General features: G+C 39.8%; 6 protein-coding genes across 7 annotated transcripts; 5 read left to right on the plus strand and 1 right to left on the minus strand.

The window, feature by feature from the left end:
- The first annotated feature begins 25 nt into the window (after positions 1–25).
- LOC135946825 (SET domain-containing protein 9-like) lies at positions 26–1,559 on the plus strand. 2 transcript variants are annotated; one of them, XM_065495240.1, is made up of 6 exons: positions 26–238; positions 460–616; positions 725–848; positions 904–1,027; positions 1,088–1,203; positions 1,311–1,559. In XM_065495240.1, exons 1-6 carry the CDS (start codon positions 144–146, stop codon positions 1,505–1,507), a joined length of 813 nt encoding a protein of 270 aa, XP_065351312.1. In that variant the 5' UTR covers positions 26–143; the 3' UTR covers positions 1,508–1,559. The 2 variants fall into 2 exon arrangements, with proteins under 2 accessions (XP_065351312.1, XP_065351313.1); XM_065495241.1 differs by having other exon boundaries at positions 87–242.
- An 82-nt stretch (positions 1,560–1,641) lies between these two features.
- LOC135946826 (uncharacterized) lies at positions 1,642–2,605 on the minus strand. The gene is made up of 3 exons (XM_065495242.1): positions 2,095–2,605; positions 1,960–2,043; positions 1,642–1,896 (listed from the first exon to the last, which is right to left on the minus strand). The coding sequence occupies exons 1-3, from the start codon at positions 2,146–2,148 to the stop codon at positions 1,687–1,689; spliced, it is 348 nt and encodes a 115-aa protein (XP_065351314.1). The 5' UTR covers positions 2,149–2,605; the 3' UTR covers positions 1,642–1,686.
- A 1,378-nt stretch (positions 2,606–3,983) lies between these two features.
- LOC135945848 (uncharacterized) lies at positions 3,984–7,274 on the plus strand. The gene is made up of 2 exons (XM_065493759.1): positions 3,984–5,017; positions 6,076–7,274. The coding sequence occupies exons 1-2, from the start codon at positions 4,193–4,195 to the stop codon at positions 6,526–6,528; spliced, it is 1,278 nt and encodes a 425-aa protein (XP_065349831.1). The 5' UTR covers positions 3,984–4,192; the 3' UTR covers positions 6,529–7,274.
- Positions 7,275–8,007: 733 nt separating this feature from the next.
- On the plus strand, positions 8,008–12,367 carry LOC135945847 (uncharacterized). Its single transcript, XM_065493758.1, has 6 exons — positions 8,008–8,152; positions 9,120–9,342; positions 9,401–9,573; positions 9,631–9,961; positions 10,545–10,959; positions 11,052–12,367. Exons 2-6 carry the CDS (start codon positions 9,158–9,160, stop codon positions 11,634–11,636), a joined length of 1,689 nt encoding a protein of 562 aa, XP_065349830.1. The 5' UTR covers positions 8,008–8,152; positions 9,120–9,157; the 3' UTR covers positions 11,637–12,367.
- A 251-nt stretch (positions 12,368–12,618) lies between these two features.
- LOC135945849 (uncharacterized) lies at positions 12,619–13,999 on the plus strand. The gene has a single exon (XM_065493760.1). The coding sequence runs from the start codon at positions 12,690–12,692 to the stop codon at positions 13,944–13,946; it is 1,257 nt and encodes a 418-aa protein (XP_065349832.1). The 5' UTR covers positions 12,619–12,689; the 3' UTR covers positions 13,947–13,999.
- A 1,283-nt stretch (positions 14,000–15,282) lies between these two features.
- On the plus strand, positions 15,283–16,647 carry Hsc20 (iron-sulfur cluster co-chaperone protein HscB-like protein, mitochondrial). The gene is made up of 3 exons (XM_065495126.1): positions 15,283–15,629; positions 15,689–15,942; positions 16,004–16,647. The coding sequence occupies exons 1-3, from the start codon at positions 15,294–15,296 to the stop codon at positions 16,131–16,133; spliced, it is 720 nt and encodes a 239-aa protein (XP_065351198.1). The 5' UTR covers positions 15,283–15,293; the 3' UTR covers positions 16,134–16,647.
- Positions 16,648–17,136: the final 489 nt, after the last annotated feature.

The raw sequence follows: 17,136 nt of genomic DNA on the forward strand, positions 1-17,136 counted from the left end.
TTCGCGATGCTCGAGGTTCCAATGAAAAATAAAAATAGAGGAACAGCTGTAGCAGTGCAAGAGCCGGTCCGACAAAGGTCCTCCTATCACAAGGACCTAATGGAACCTAACACCTAACTTAAGCCTGAAGAAACCTTAAGAGAATGGTCGTGGACAAGATTACAAAATTCCTGAGCAGCAAATGGAAAAACTACAAATTTCGCTTTGTTCCGTGGGTGGCAATCAATCTGCATCACAAGTTAGTACGTTAAAAAATTTACTGTACTATTTTCATTGCAAAGCAAAATTATGACACAATATTATGTTGTAATATTTTATGTAATTGCCATTTTTTATTTTTGAATTAAAATAAATTAATTTCTCTTTCTCTCCCTTCAATATTTTGTAAGTTAATAACACCTGTTGAAACTGTTCAAACTATTAACCACACAACTTAATTTTGTTTCTTTTATCATGCAGAATGAAAGACAACGCTCGGATTGTTCCCTCTGCGGCGGCTGACCCTTTGATTTCTTCTAGCAAAGTTTTGACGCAACTTTCAAAAGTGGTCCCTTTTCTTGTCAGGCCAAAGAAACCTGAAGACAGCATTGCAACTTACAGCGAAAAGAGCAGAAAAGTGAGCGAAAATATAATGGCACTTAAATTAATTATTGTATGATAGTTCTATGATTTTTAAATTTAACAAAAATATTAACTGAAGTTGTAATTCCAAGAACATTTTCAGATTATGTTTTTGAAGCTTGGTTTTTCCATTGAAAGAGGTCCAAGTCTTATACCTGGTGGCGGCACAGGAGTCTTTGTGAACAGAGGCCGAGTCCGTAAAGGCCAGGTAGTGGCACTGTATCCTGGTACTGCTGAATTTCGATCAATTATCATTTTAGAACTAATTGCAAACTCCTGCAGGAACCATCTACAGGTCGTTTGAACCAATTCTGCTGGCTTCCATAAACAATCCGTTCATTTTTCGGTGTCTGGATGGCACTCACATTGATGGAAAAGACTGGGGACTGTCTAGACTGGTTTTTAAGTAAGTGTGAATTTAATTGATGCTGGATAGGTTATAATAGACCATTTACGTATATTATAGATCCTGTGCTGGACGTGACAGAATGGGCCCGAGAGAAGTGGCTGACATTTCGTGGCTGACCAAGAACCCTATTAACCCTTTAAATGTGGGCCAGTATGTCAACAATCACACTAAAGGTAGCATAATATATTCATAAAAATTATTTAGGAGGCTTGAAACTAAAAGGAAAATTAATTTGTTTAACTTAATTCAAGGAATTAAGAAAAATTCCCATAAATTGCAGATTACCCCAGCAATGTGGCTTATCAAGAGGTAGAGCTGTCTGAGGGCTTAAGCCATGAAACGCGGTCCATGATGCCCTACGTTAATTACAGTGGAGGCAGAGGGTTGCCAAACAGGATCGTCGCCCTGGTGGCTACAAGGAATATTGAGCAGGGAGAAGAAATTCTATCCTCCTACCTGACCCTTGTGGGAAAATAGACCTTATAAATCAGTTCAGATCCATGATTAAATTTGTACAATTTCTGAAATATTTAGTTTGTTTTGCTGACGAAAAATTTAAACCAATCAGAGTTAAAGCGTGTCAAAAATACCTTTATTTCCATCCCAAATGGATTATTTTATGGTTATACCAGCAATATAATTGTTTGGAATTTTTCTCAAATAGAAATTTTGACTAGTTTGTTGACGTTTGCAACCTTACTTTGCTCGTTCAAATTTTCCTCTTCCTTCAGTTCCTGCTCGCACTTCATCCAGTTATCAACTTTTGATTCTTTATCAGAACCGCTCTCATCATTTGCAGCATGCATCGCCGCATTGATCAGCCTGCTGTTCGTTCTGGCCAATATATGAATCACGTCCAACAGCTTCTAGTTTTGACAGAAAACATTCAAATACAAAATAATTTAAAACAGTGCGACAGATCTTCTAACTTTGTGGTCAAGAAGGTCAACTCCTTGCTTTTTCCTCAGGATCATGTCTGAATTCTCCCCGTGAGGCTGTTCAGCCAAAGTCAACTGGAAAAAGAGTTTATCGAACAATGATAAATTAGCTTTTCTATTACTCACCTGAAAATAAGACAGAACGGCAGCGGTCACCAAAAGCACCAAAGTAGTTTTCATTGTAGCCTCAATACTGCTTCACACAACTTTTGACAAAAGAATATAATGAAGAGTGCAACGTAGCGATGCGGAATAAAAAGTTCACAGTTGTCTTATTTTTCTGTAAATTATTTTCACTTCATTCAGCAACATTCTCTATCTTATTAACGCTTTAAAACAATGCTGATGAATCATATTTTTGAAAACTGCGCGCACTTCTACATATTTTTTGCTGCTGTCGTCTAAAATTTGCGAAGAACTTAAATGCAAATGTTGATAAAATATTTTGTTAAGAAAACCGAGATAAACTCACATTTTTGTTTTGATCTCTCGTAATTAATTTTTAAGAATGAAAACTGATACACGATATATCATATAATTTCTACAATATTTATAACCGTATATGTGGCATATTTAAATAATTGTACCCTTTCCCCCGCAAAGCAGAAAGAGGCATTGACAGTACATTTATTTATTATTAATTGGATTTGCTATATTCACGCATAGTAATGCTTCAGCATTTATATAATAATAAATCGTGATCGTCTTTATGCTGCTAGTTATAATTTTTATTCCCATTCACAAGCGGACTTAATTTACGGGCGTTTACGGGAAATTCGTGAGCTTATACGTACGCCTTACATAGAGGGATATACTGCGCCGCAAAGCACTACTTCAGTGCGGGTGGCATATTAGCTTCCACGGCTTTTCATCGTTTTTTCTAAACCCATAATTAACCGCAACTGTCAAGAGAATTTCCAGATTTTCAACAAATTCAAAATGCTGTTTGGAAGGGGAAAAATTTCACTTCTTATTGATTCCGATCCCAGAGCAATAAAATATAAAAAATTCCTATTTTTTTCTCTTTACCTCAACACTTACACGTATATAATTTTACATCCTGCTAGTGCCTGCTTCAATGCATTGAGGAAATTGCATCACAAAAGCGCGACACGTGTGCTTATAAAATCATATAATTAATGATGCCAAGGCGGTGTACAAATGTGAGGTGACCTTCACCCTGATCCGACCCTGAGAATTTTCACAGATAAAGCCCTGCAGCTGCAGCACTCGTGGTGAAGAGGATTAGTCGTCAATGTTTTTTCTCGTGTGCTGGCCACACAACCCAATGCGAGAGGAAAATAAGAAAGCGCAGCAACAAGATCGAGCATTTCGCGGTCCCCTCCTCCTCCATCATCGGCGCTCTGCGTTGCGTGCCCTTGACTTCAGTTCGCATTATTATCTTATTAAGTCCACATAACAAGCAACACAACTACAGTTGGTATTTTTTGCATAACGGCTGTTTGCACTTAAACTTATTCAGGAATATGTGCAGCTCGATTTTAGAACTTGGTAATTCCAAATTACTCTAGCAATGAATATTGATTTAAAAATATAAGAAACTAAGACAAAAAATGTATATTAATTTAGAGTCCCGCCAGAGCTGGAAATCAGGTTTTTCACAAACACGTGGGTTCACAAGGCACGCCTTTCATTGCATCCAGTTTTTAGATTTTCAAAAACAAAACTGTTCATCATTCAAGGGCATCGTTATGAAAAACTGCGTAGTTTTGACTAAATTGTATAGCAGCAAAACAATCCTATATTACGTATTATTTTTATTCAGGTAACAAACAATTCTGAATATTTCTGATAAATTTTTAGACTTGAAATACCTGTTAAAACAATTTTATCAAACAAACATCTTAAATCATAGTTATTCCTTAATTAAAATTGCAAGATACAATTTTTTTTCTAAGGTAATTTTCCTTCGAGGCCCAAAATACGAAAGCATTTGTTATTTTTACATCATCTTGAATGGCAGAAACTCTTCTCGAAAAAATCTAAAAATAGCACTATACATTGTAACAAAGACTGAAGAGCCATCGAAAGGTGAAGCTCCTTTTGTGGTAGTCTGCGAAATAACGCTCTCTCATGCAAGCGCGCAAAAAAACGGCGGAGGAAGCCGCTGATGGAGTGCGGAGGGGACTGATGCTGGAGTAAATAATACATTCGGCCTTTGGCAGAGTTGTTTAATAGTCAGTGTCTCGCACCAATTCTCCCGATGAGCACGCCGAGCGAGATAACATTGGTGACGTTCGAGGAGGCGGCCGCGGTCGCCAAAATCATGCACGGGCCAGACGCCGAGCTGCTCGATTACGCGGTGGAGAAAGGCACGGCCACTGTGCAGGGCTTCCTCTCCAACATCCTCAGGGTAAGCGTCAGGGTGAAGGTTGGGCAGCAGGAAGTTGAGTCAAAGTTCATCGTGAAGCGGCAGCCGGTGCTGGAGGCGCAGCAGAAGATGACCGAGGAGTTCGGCGTGTTCGAGCACGAGATCGGCGTGCTGGAGCAGTGTCTGCCGCTGCTGCTGGCGCGGCGTCCCGACCTGCCAGTGGTGCGATGCTACCTGGCCGACGCGGCCCGCAGCGTCATCTACATGGAGGACCTCAAGGAGAGCGGCTTCACGTCGCTGGTGCGCAACATTGTCGATCTAAAGGACACCGTGCTGCAGATGCCGCACCTGGAGGTGGCGATGCGCACCCTGGCCGCGTTCCACGCCGCCTCCGTCGGCGTCAACTGGCTCCAGCGCTTCCCGCACATCTTCACCGAGGACATCTTCTTTGAGAAAAATGACGGCGCCGTAATGCGCAACTGCATCGAGCAGGGCGTCAGGTCAATCCTGCGGCCGATCGCGCGCCACCACTTCCAGAACGACGCGGCCACGCTCGAGGCCGTCGAGTGGATTGCAAGCGACGACTTCTACCGCACCGTGACCGCTATCTGCAAGCACGACACCACCAACGCAGCAGTCAATGTGCTGTGCCACGGTGATAGCTGGGCCAACAACATGATGTTCAAGCTGGACCCTGAGAGTGGAGACCCGCTCCAGGTTAGGCTTTTGACAGAAAACTACACGTTTTTAATGCTATAAGAATAATGCACGCGGTAGCGAGTTTCTGGTGATTTTTTTGCAACCACACCGTATATCCCAATTTTCCTTTGGATTTTCAGTTCATGAAATGTGGCATTCACATAATCCAACATATAATCAAAGTAACGTCAACCGTTTAAATTTAATGTGAAAATACTTAGCAAACCTCTGTTAAATTTGAAATTAAACTTCGACCAAATGTGCGGATCGATGGATAAAATCTTGAGAGCACTTAACTATTTTTTTCTGTTGAAACAATATATACATTGAAAAACTGCGGATATAATGAAAAAAATGCAATTCTAGTTTATGTTTTTTTTATGCGCGTTTACAATTATAAAGCTGTGACGGCGGTCAACAGATCTTTCTTAACTTTTACAATAGTTACGGGATCAAATAAGCATAATCATGCAATTTTAAGTCATTCAAACAATACTAAAATGCGCTTTAAGACTCTTAGAAATTATCGAAACTGTATAAATTGGCTAAATAATCTAAATATCCTTGCAACTATACAACAAATTTTCAGAAAATTAGAAAGATATATAGAAGCGTTTTGAAACGCAAATCACAAAACTTAACACTATATTATATGAGAAATGCCAAAAATAACTATATAAAATATAAAAACCAGCGGGGGCCAGATGTGCGATAAAATTGGTTCCCACTGCGCAGATGCAAGATGGCGTCTGAATGTGGGAAACAAGAAGTTCTCTTTGGATTGCCGTACGAGTGTCAAGAGTTTGTTTTTACGATCCAAATATTGACCAAAACTTGCTTCTTTTCTCGCATTTTCACATGACCATTTTTTCGCGCCATACTCCACCGGACGCCATATCTGCGCGTCGCACGAATCTGGCCTCCGCTGATAAAAACCGTTAAAGGTGTTTTTGTTGAATTAGACAAAAATCCAAAGGAACAAGCTGCGATTTCCGGTTTTTTTCTCGCAATGCAAAAATCACCTCTGCAAATTTTCGTTTGAATTTTAAATTATATTTTGCGAACCCTGCCTGCAGGTGAAGCTGATCGACTTCCAGATCTCGCGATACGCACCGGGCAACCGAGACCTCGTCTACTGCATCTACATGGTGTGCACAGCCGAATTCCGCAAGCAGCACGAGAAGGAGCTTCTGCAGACCTACTGGCAAGCCTTGAGCGATGCGTGCCCTGAGGGGCCGGGACAGACCTGGGACGAGTTCTACGCCGACTACGACCGCATACGGCCCTTTGGTCTGATGGTGGCAGCCACCATGCGCCCCGCTATTTACATCGAGGGAGCCGTGCCGGTCGGCGAGGAGGAACTGACCGAGGAGCAGATCACTAACATGGTCGAGGGACGGTACGACCAGGAGGATATCATTCGGCAGTTTGAGAACAACCCCACCTTCCACAAAGAGATGGTTCAAGTCATCGAGGAGGCGGCTCAAATCTACCGCGACCACAAACAGCGGCATTTGAAATCGGAATAATAATGCTCCAAAATATAGCACGATAGGGTTGCAGATTTTAAGAGGTTTCTGACAAAAAAAGCTTTTTTCCGAAGGCTTAAGAATTTTTAAAGTTTCAAGCACTTTTCATTCCAAAAAAATCACGATTTCAGGAATTGCATATTATTGCTGAGCTAAAAAACTAAAATTTCATTTTTTAATAGGGGTCGATGAGGATTATTTTAGATTATTGGATTCTGGACGGATTTAGGATTCAAATTTAACGTGTCATACAAATAGTCCATCAGATTTTTCGGATTTTTCATAGTTAAAAGTCTGGCTCAATATAATTTAATAATGAATTTAAAGTCTGTATTTTTCGCGCACAGAAATATATTAGATCGTATTAACTTCCCAACCCTCTATATTATCAAATAAAATGTGATCCTGTTAATTGTCAAATATTAAATATTTGTAAGACGCGCAAGTCGAAAGATGAATATTTAATAAATTAAATCAACTATATATATAAAAATCATAGATGCGTGGTTTGGCGAACATGTGAAATTTATAGAAAATATTTATCTATAATACTCAAATATTATAAACTAATAATATAAAATTCATGCTTCTCTTTTGGTATATTACTTTTTATTTTGCGTATTTTGTTTTTTTTGCAGGGTTCTGTCAACTTTGTCTGATTAAAATTGTAATACTAATAACGTTTGTAAAGTGGACGATGCAGTTAGTTACTGTTTTGTTTCAATAAAAGACGCACTTCTTATACTTTATATATACTTTCAGTCGCTTTCAGCTGTTTGAAATATCGAAAAAGAAATTTGAGGATGGCATGCATAGTGAATAACGTAAATAATATTAGTAAAATAGGTAAAATTTATGAAAATGTTAAATTTGGAGTGGAGCACAGTATGCCTAAAGCGGCCTAAAGCACTTTTTTTGCTAACTTACTTGTACACGCACCTTTCCTGAATCAATTAAAGCGTGTATTATGCATCGAACTCGGAAGTGAATCAGTGAATGACGAAGATGACGGATCAAGTTTCATTGAAAATCATATTAAATAAATAATAATTATAAAACAACTTGTTTATTTTTAAAGCTAAATCTAAATCATGAAATAAGATCTTCCTAATTCAATGAAAATCAGATAGAATATCGAAAATATCAACAGAAAAGCGAATTTCTTATAATACGAATACGATAAAATATAAAATAATCAAAATAATTGATACCCATAACATATCATCCCGCTTGATCCCGCCTTTCCATGAACTTCATTCTCCATTCCATCCTAGCTCATGCTCACTAGTGCCCTCTCGTGAGTCACGTATCTGTACCTGTTGCACCGATTACTCATCAGTCAACTCGCTACTGCTCTGTCTGTACTGGCTCTGCAGCCCTGACTTCAATATAACCTGCTTACTGATACCGGTTACTTTTTGCGATTTAAACCGACATTCTTTTACTTGTGTATTAACTCAAATGTCCACAAATTTTACCTGCCACATTTCTCATACCGGTAACATTCCAGCTACTCCATTCCTTTGTTTACGGCGTCTTCACAGAAATGGAGGTTCCGTGATGCTTGCGGACACTGATGCTTGCCCAAACTCGCCATAGCCGGTATCTTCTTGATTCAGGACTGGTAAACCTCTATCTATTTGTCTGCGAAGTGGACCATGGACATTTTGACTTTCCCATCTGCATTTTATTAAACACTTATGTAGTCAAGAAAGCATATTATTCTCATCGCTTTACCTTTTGAATATTATGGGGGACTCTCACTTTCCTGCACTTTCCGTTCACTCACTCTTCTCGCTCTGATGGGAAGATTCAATGTTATGGAAAAGTTACAGTTCTCGCCGAGTTACAGTTTTCGCCTTTCTATGTTATTAGTACATATAGGTACGACAGATTTGATGCGTGTAAACGGTAAAGTCGGCGAGAACAACTGTAGCTTTTCCATAATCCCTATCCTAGCGAGAAGTATGAGCTGGGCGAAAATGATGAGTCTGCCATAGTTACATAGAAAAGTTACAGTTTTCGCCTTTCAATGTTATTAGTATAGCAGGGGCAACAGATTTGATGTGTGTAAACGGTAAAGTCGGCAAGAACTGTAGCTTTTCAATATTACATTTATGATAAACAACAGACACACATTGTTACGGTAAGGTTACAGTTTCTGTCGGGTTTCACACCTCGCCAGTTCTTATGAGAATCCCATGATTGTAGAAGTATGGGTGGGCGAAAACTATTTTTTCGCAATTATTATTGTACTTTGGCAATATATTAGGCATTGATCGGGCAATAGTGTCTAGTAGTGTCAATTTATATTGATTTCAGCTTATGCTCTTTCGCAACTTGGACGGCTCAAAATAACAAAATGTTTGACGCCGTGCATCCTTTACTACGCTTAATTTTGTGTTTTCCAATCACGTCATCGATCACCACTGAATTAATATTAATTGAGAAACAAAATTCATTGTAAAATAATTTTCAAGATAAAATTGACCAACTCCCTAAAATGCAGTCAGATACTAAAATCCAGAGACATTATACTCAACAATTTTAAATCAATGAATGGATTATTTTGAAAGAAAATTGTTTCACAGATTGGTTGGAACAGAGGAACAAAGACTAAGCAACTACTATGAATAGACACAGGCTTGTAAGAAGATTAGAGCGTCGAGGAGAGATAATTCAACAACGTGCCATTGCCAATCCTAACCAGCAGCTAGCCGTCTTGGATGAAGTGATGCTGGCCTTTGAGCAGAACGCTGCAGTGGCCGGCCACAGGTCTCGCATGTTTGCGGGTCATCCAGACACCCTGATCGAGTAATTATTTCGTCCATTTATTTTTCTTTTGAAATTTTGGATCTCAATTTCCTTTCAGTGTTCCGTTTTGCAAAGGAAAGATTAGCCAGCTGAGGTCGGAGCTCAAAAACAAACGCAAATTTCTCTTCAAAGGAAAGCCGCAACCGTCTCTGAAAAGAAAGATGATTCGTTACGTGTTCGAAAATCAGGGAAGATTGTGTGACTATCCGCATCTTTTCAAGTCAGTCCTGTGTAAGTTAAAGAATCAGATTTCTTCAGAGCAAAAGCTTATAATGCCACGTTCTACAGCGCCAGAAATGAACATGGATCTGCTGAAGGAACTGCTGCTAAACAGGCCAGCGATGAACTCACCTGTCTACTTTGATTTCCTGATGTGTCTGCTGAACGAGAACACAAAGTACTTTGACGGCTTGCTTGCTCCGAACGCGGTGAACGTTGACGCAGTGTACCAGCGCCTTCGAGAAAAATGCCACAATCTGAGGTACATTCACCTGGGACCAACCTCCCCGGCAGACCTGATCCACCATCCGAATCTTACGGGACTTGTGTCTCTGACTTTCACGGCAATGGCGTTTGATGACTACAAGCTGAGAAGTATCTCAAGAATGACTGATCTAACGTGAGTTTATTAAGTTTCTCTTCTTGGGGTGAGGTTGAACAACTTTATTAGGAAAGCTCAAGGGTGTGCATTGCTTTTGCCAGGACTCGCCAATTTCCGCATAAAAACCAGCCAAATGAATAACTTTTTTATGTAGCTGCAAACATGGCCTTTAAGACAGAGGCGATTAAATTTAATTTGTAATTTTTAGAACTGTTATATTTTGCGCATTCAGAAACACAAAAATGTTGAGTAAATATCATTTGGTTGTCTGAGATGTTGATGATGATAAGAAGCATTTTTGGATGCCTAAAATTGAACAGACACCAATTTGGTGTTGACTTCTCGAGAGAAAATATAGCTTACCAGCATACAAAATCAAAGAAATAATGTCCTAGGGGAAAGGTAGGAAATTGCAAGGCTACGTTATAATAATATGATACAATAGTTTGAAGGGCTTCAATGAGTTTGATAAACGGAATTGTCTGCTTCTCTGTTTACTCAAATGAAAATGGAATTGGATGTTGGATCTGCCATCTTTTAATCATCGTCTATACAGTTTGTTTTTTACTGTGAACATAATTTATATCCTTTTTCCTTTCAGACATCTCAACATAAGGCTTTGCCGTGAAGTCACTGAGTACGGTATATCCACACTCTCGACTCTAACCAAGCTGCAGGAGCTTAAGTACATTGTTGAGATCTCTTTAACTTCTCGGCAACAAAACCTGAGTGAGCGCTACGCCGTGCTCTTCTTCAAGTACATTCCGCACGCTAACATAGTGTTGACTGATGACACGGAGTACAACAATACGTCTTATGCACTGTGGGCCTACTTCAGGCAAAACCCGGTGAGACAGATGGGACAGAGGGGTCTCCGTCTGGTCGACATCACTGACCAGCACCGCGAACTGGGCGCAATCCTTCCTGAGATAGAGGTGCTTCACATTGACAACAAATTCCAGGAGTTCACTCAAGAGACTGCAATGCCGCTTATGGATTTTAAACAATTATCAGAGGTAAGTCTCTACCATTTTTATTGGTTCTAATTTTCAATATTGAAACCTGCTCTTTCAAAAATTTTAATTACGGAAATGTCAATGATTTGCAGATCTACTTCAGGAATTGTTCAGTCCATCTATGCCACAAATTCTTCTCTGAGTACCAGAATCAACTGGTTGAGCTAACCATAAAAAACTGTCGCCAATCTGAGTCCGGCTTAGACCTGGGCCTGCTTTTCTTCAACTGTCACAACCTGAAGAAAATTAGCATCGAGAGCAAATTTGCGCAAGAGACCAGCTACGAATTGAAACAAGCCTACTTCAACGCGCTGGAGTGTGCCACCCTGGTAGGCGAGGAGAAGATGCAACCCCCTGAAGATATTTGCGGCTTGATGTTGCTGAGCCCTAACTTGGTCAGGTTCTCGATCACTGCTGATCTGATCAATGTGTTGGACCGTATGGAGGACCAATTCGAGCTGCCCCAATTACAATCGTTGGGTTTCTTGATACAGTGCGAGAAACCTGACGATGAAACCAACATCGTCCTTCAAAACAGTATGCTCAAGCTGTTGTTTAACTCTCCCAAGTTGGATAGGTTGTCAGTGATGTTCCTTAAATCGCCCATGGCACTGCGTACGTGCACTCCAATCAAAAATATGTGCGAAAGCATAATCAAGGTTGATTTTCATTGCTGATATTGAGGAGCTTCAAATGGAGATGCCCATTTCAGGAAAAAAGACCCTTGCATGATTTAAGGTCCTTTTATTTGAACACTTAACATATAATTCATAAAATTAGCCCGTGCATGCTGGAGAAGTACATACCAACAAGTAGCAAATAGGAAGATATTGCAATCCTGTCAAATTCTTGACCGTTAAACATTTGTACTAGCCTTGTGTAAATATACCTTGTCTTTCCACTGTTTTAAAATATTCTGGAATCATTAATAGATGGAGAAGTTGTTTTATATAAAAAAATTAAAAAAATCATCACGAAGCAGTGAAACGTGCTTTGTAATATTTCAATGATTTTTTTTTGCAAAGTAAATTCTGGATACAACCTATCGCATATAGAACACGATAAATTGTTTGTTGGTACTCAATCATTTAGTTATTATTTTCCACTTAAATTTAATTACGTTTGCAATTTTTAATTTACTCAGCCACCCATAGACTGATTTATACGTCATGTAATCGAAGAGCCAAACTAACCATGTAAAAAGCTCTTTCTCACAGCTCTTTGGTGGAGTACAATTTGAATTAAAACCAAAGAAACCGGTTCCTTAAAATACACAAAAACTCGCTGCTGTTTTGAGAATAATGTGCTATGAACCTGGGAAACGGTTTGCGCTGTAGACTGAAAGAATAATGAAAACTTCATTCCATTAATGATGTGTAATTTGTAATAAAGACAACATTGAAAGTAATTCAAAATCATTTCAATTATGGATCCCTGTTTTTGAGGTCAAGCTGAACTAACGATTATACTGCCGTATTAATTAATAAAGATTCCATTTCAAGATTGGTCTGAAACGAAGCAGACCGAAAAATCTGCAATTCATTGGGTCTAACAGATAAACAGAATTGTTATGAGGACGTGTTCAGTGTTAAGTAAGAAGCGCGGACCAGAATTGATAAAGACCTGCGTGCAAATAATGAGTCAAGGGCACGACAGCAAGTGATGGGCTTTATGGGTTCTTGTTGACTGCTGGACCACAAGCGAAGAGCACCATTGTTCTCTCTGCGAAAATGCCTGAAAACTTGCGGTCTTTCGTAACGGCCAAAGAGGTGCTGGCTGTGGCCCAGCAGATGCATGGAGCCGAGGTTCAGGTCGCGGACTACGAGGTGGAAAAGGCTACCACCAGCGTGCAGGGTTTCCTCTCGAATATTCTCAGGGTAACGTACAATGCTAAAGTGGGACAGCAGGACGTGACCTCCAGATTTGTGGTCAAGAGGAAACCGATCCTCGAGAGCCAGCAGTCGATGGTGGACGAAATGCAGGCCTTCGAGCAAGAGATCGGCTTTTTCAAGCTCTGCGCACCGCTGCTGCGAGAAAGGTGCCCTGACCTTCCAGCGGTCACCTGCTACCTGATTGACGAGGAGAACAGCATAATCTACATGGAGGACCTGAAGGAGAGCGGCTACGTTGCCCTGGTCAGGTGCATCGGCGACCTCAAGTACAACCTCCTGACCGAGCAGCACAAGGACATGATCATGCGCACCCTGGCCAAGTTCCACAGCGCCTCCTTGGGCGTCGACTGGAAGCAGAAGATTCCGGACATCTTCAGGTCAGACACGATGTTCACCTCAGGAGCCGAGCTGATGAGGAAATTCGTGCGTCAGTCTGCAGAGAAGGCGCTGGTGCCCATCACAGAATACTATTTCAAGGGCAACGAGTACTACGCCAGGAGTTCTCGATGGACCATGTCCGAGGACTTCTTCCTGGCGCTAAAGGCAATCTGCGAGCCGGACAAGGCGGGCTTGAATGTTGTGTGCCACGGCGACAGCTGGGCCAACAACATGATGTTTAAGGTCGACCCCGAGAGTGGAGAACCGCTGGACATCAAACTAATTGACTTCCAGATCTGCAGGTACGCGCCCGGCAACCGCGACCTCATGTACTTCATGTACATGGTTTGCACAGCCGATGTGCGCAAGAAGAGCGAAAAGCGGCTGCTGCTGACCTACTGGAACGCGTTCGTGGAGGAATGCAAAGGGCGCAAGGTGCCGGTGCAACAGGACTGGGAGCAGTTTTACTTGAATTTCGACCGAAACCGGGCTTTCGGCCTGATGATGGCCGTGTGCATGCGTCCTTCGATTTTTGTCAAAGGCACATTCCCCGAGGGCGATGAGGCCTTGACTGATGAACACATCAGCTCCATGCTTGAAGGCGGAAGTGAAGTCAGCGACACGATCAGGGAATTTGACAGCAACCCTGAATTTCGAGCAGAGATGATCAGTCTGGTTGAGGAGACGGCAGAATTGTATTACAAATATTACGTTTGATATTTAAACACCTGTACGCTTAAATTATACAAAATAAATAGTTTATCATCAAAAAGAGATCAAATCGCACTTAGTAGTTAAAATAGAGTGGAAGTATGTAGTGTATAATACGATATTGAACAAATTAAAAAAGAAAACAACACTACTTTTAATATAATCACCAATTCTGATACCCTTTTCGACCAACTTCACGGTAGGATAGGGCAATAACAAAATATTGTTTCTTCCTATCAGACCGGGAAGTTGTAAATTAAGCGGAGACCGTGAGTCCAACATATAAATATTAACAAATCTGATAACGTGTGGAAGTAGAAACTAAGGCACATCGAGCCAAAAGAGATAGCTAGTTAAAAAAATCTAAAAAATCAGCCTAAAAGCAGCCAATATAAATCTCTTTATGAACTATTATTTATGTACATAATATCCAACAAAAATGAAAAAGCCAACAAGAACGAAAGCGAAAACCGCAAAAATGCTGTGCTATGTGGGATCTGGTTCATTTTGTTTTTCTGCTCATCTGCTCTGCAGCATTGTGTTCTGGCCCAGTCTGACCTTTATATGATTCTGACCTCCGCCTGTGATGTGTGTAATGTAAAATGTATCCTTGCATCCCATATGATTGATCACGTGTGGAGTGTTCAGTGTGTAGGTGGAGAGTGGAAAAGTACACAAACTACCACGCCCACATTGTACGCCCTCCGCCCTCTTTTTCATTTGCGCGGTGGAGGCGGAATCATTATTTTTCACCAGTGATTGAACAGAACTATCTAATCTAGAATCTATTTCTCTGCTAGGTCATCTAGGTTAAAGGACAGTATTCACTCAGCAATTATATCTACGCTACGGGGAAGAACGGTGAGGGTGAGGGTCATACCAAAAATATATTCGAATTTTTTTTAATTAATTGCATGCAATGCTGTGTTATATTGATAATAATTATGAAATCTTACACTGTCATAATCGGTCATAATTCATAATAGTGATTTGAAAAGTTTTGCACGCTGCGCTTTCTTTGGGGCTGATAATAAGAATGAAAGCTTTTGGATTCGTTTAAGTTGAAAATAATCATGCTTCACATCTGTATCTCACAATCAGATCTATATCATACATCAATCAGCATTTTTCTTGTGCGCATCAATTCCCTGGATTCCTAGAATTCCAGCGAAAATTAATAACCATATTCTTACTGACACACATTCTATTAATTAATTATCTCTGAATTACATTTCAATTTTATACTAACAGATTATTTGAACCTGGTAAAATTTTAATTATAATTTTATTTTTAACCCCCCAATAAATTTATGAATTTTTTACAGTTGAATCTGTTTTGTAGCATATTCCATCATGCTGTTGTGGCCATCCTGTCGAAGTGCAGTTTCACCTCTGCTGCCACTGCTGTCGTCGAAAGTGCTAAAGCCTGATGTGCAGGCGTCAGTGGCCAAAAGCAGAGCCATGTTCAAGGCGTCGAAAATTGCGTGCTGGAAATGCGGCGCTGACAAGCCGCTGGACAACTTTTTCTGCAATAAGTGCAGCGCTCTGCAAGAACCCAACCATAGCTCCACCTATTTCCAGATGCTCGGCGTCGACAGGAAATTCGACCTGAAGGTGGCAGAACTGACCAAAAAATTCAGAAGTCTGCAAAACCTTGTCCACCCAGATAAATTTGGCAGCAAATCTCAGGTATTTTATTGGTTTCAAAATGTGTTAATTATATTTTTTTACTGAATTTCTTTGCACAGGATGAGTTGCAGCACTCTGAAACCCATTCTGCCTTGCTCAACCAAGCATACAAAACCCTGCTGAAGCCCCTGGATCGAGGCCTTTACCTGCTGAGTTTGGAAGGAATGTCGATAGAGGAAGACACCATTCAGATGGACCCAGCCTTTCTGATGCAAATAATGGAGCTCAACGAAGAGCTTGAAGCAGCCAGCTCGAGCCAGTCTATTTTGAAGCTGGCAGAGTCTAATGCCAAGATTTTAGACGAATACACCAGGTGACATGTTGCAATTTTGCAACCCTCATATTGATAAACTGATTTAATTTTCATGTTTCAGGAATATCGACTCTGCCTTTGCTGAGAAAAACCTGGAAAAGGCTAAGAAGCTCCTGGCTGAAATGAAGTATTATGCAAGCTTGGATGAGAAAATCAAAGAGTTAAAAAGTAAACTGGGTCTAGTTTCTTAAATGTGTTATTGAAGAATATGAAAGATTGTTTATTTGTTTACAATCTGTTAATCAGATGAAAATTGTTGCTGATTGTTTGTCTATTTGAAACTGAATATCCATTAAAAATAGGACTAAATTTTGTATTGTCTTGCCGCGCAATGATTTTACAAACATCCTGTGATTACAATTTCTGTCCTCTTCAAGTCGCGATTGAATTATATGTACCATTGTATTTTCTCAAATTTCTTAAGATTCAATTCAAATGGACACAAATAAGAAAGCAATCACTTGTGTCCAGGGTTTTCAAATTTTGCAATGCGCAAAAATGCATCATTGGTTTGGGGCTTTCCGCATTTTTCGTTGAGTCTCCAAATTTGACCACCAATTAAGGTCATGTTTTTTGCCAATGAAAAAGTGTGAAAAACCCTAAAAAATTTGAATAGATTTTATGTGTAATCAGTTGCTCAATTTTATTCTTTTGAATTAAAATTTTGACTCTAAAAATTAAATATATTTATCTCCTATTCTGATTCACGTCTGTGTTTTGAAAAAACGCAAAATTTTAGAAATCCCCGATAAAAAAGGTTCTCGTGATGCAGTGGGGGTTTCTGGAAAAATGCGGGATTTTGCGAGCTCTGTTCTCTGCTCGCATCTATTTTGCTGCAATAAACATGAAATAAATTAAAATCCACGCAATATTTGGAAATTAAATTGTGTTAAATTGTCAAAATCTATCTATATTTAAAAAGTCTTAGTTTGCTATAGCAAAAGATGTGAATCATAATATTTTTGCTCTAGATCTCCTATAGTTCTGTTCTAATAAATACTTTCCAACTTAAATACTACTCGCAAACGCTTTTTATGCCCTTTTTGATTACCTCGCAATTTTACATTCTTGAACATTTATAACGCAAAAATTGTAATAATAGTTTAAAAGCTATGACAGCTTAATTGCATGTACTTGACCCCTTTAGGCAATTTATTATGGTTTTTCAAAATTTGGTTGCACAATACAATTTCC

Source organism: Cloeon dipterum, chromosome X, assembly GCF_949628265.1.
Source record: "Cloeon dipterum chromosome X, ieCloDipt1.1, whole genome shotgun sequence".
In the NCBI taxonomy this organism is placed as follows: Eukaryota; Metazoa; Arthropoda; class Insecta; order Ephemeroptera; family Baetidae; genus Cloeon; species Cloeon dipterum.

Coding starts and splice junctions, on each gene's coding strand:
- LOC135946825 (XM_065495240.1), top strand. CDS start 144: ATGGTCGTGGACAAGATTACAAAATTCCTGAGCAGCAAATGGAAAAAC. Junction 617..724: donor ACAGCGAAAAGAGCAGAAAA/GTGAGCGAAAAT, acceptor GAACATTTTCAG/ATTATGTTTTTGAAGCTTGG. Junction 1,204..1,310: donor TGTCAACAATCACACTAAAG/GTAGCATAATAT, acceptor CATAAATTGCAG/ATTACCCCAGCAATGTGGCT.
- LOC135946826 (XM_065495242.1), bottom strand. CDS start 2,148: ATGAAAACTACTTTGGTGCTTTTGGTGACCGCTGCCGTTCTGTCTTAT. Junction 2,044..2,094: donor CCGTTCTGTCTTATTTTCAG/GTGAGTAATAGA, acceptor CTCTTTTTCCAG/TTGACTTTGGCTGAACAGCC. Junction 1,897..1,959: donor TTGACCTTCTTGACCACAAA/GTTAGAAGATCT, acceptor TGTCAAAACTAG/AAGCTGTTGGACGTGATTCA.
- LOC135945848 (XM_065493759.1), top strand. CDS start 4,193: ATGAGCACGCCGAGCGAGATAACATTGGTGACGTTCGAGGAGGCGGCC. Junction 5,018..6,075: donor AGAGTGGAGACCCGCTCCAG/GTTAGGCTTTTG, acceptor CCCTGCCTGCAG/GTGAAGCTGATCGACTTCCA.
- LOC135945849 (XM_065493760.1), top strand. CDS start 12,690: ATGCCTGAAAACTTGCGGTCTTTCGTAACGGCCAAAGAGGTGCTGGCT.
- LOC135945847 (XM_065493758.1), top strand. CDS start 9,158: ATGAATAGACACAGGCTTGTAAGAAGATTAGAGCGTCGAGGAGAGATA. Junction 9,962..10,544: donor TCAAGAATGACTGATCTAAC/GTGAGTTTATTA, acceptor TTTTCCTTTCAG/ACATCTCAACATAAGGCTTT. Junction 10,960..11,051: donor ATTTTAAACAATTATCAGAG/GTAAGTCTCTAC, acceptor AATGATTTGCAG/ATCTACTTCAGGAATTGTTC.
- Hsc20 (XM_065495126.1), top strand. CDS start 15,294: ATGCTGTTGTGGCCATCCTGTCGAAGTGCAGTTTCACCTCTGCTGCCA. Junction 15,630..15,688: donor AATTTGGCAGCAAATCTCAG/GTATTTTATTGG, acceptor TTCTTTGCACAG/GATGAGTTGCAGCACTCTGA. Junction 15,943..16,003: donor ATTTTAGACGAATACACCAG/GTGACATGTTGC, acceptor TTCATGTTTCAG/GAATATCGACTCTGCCTTTG.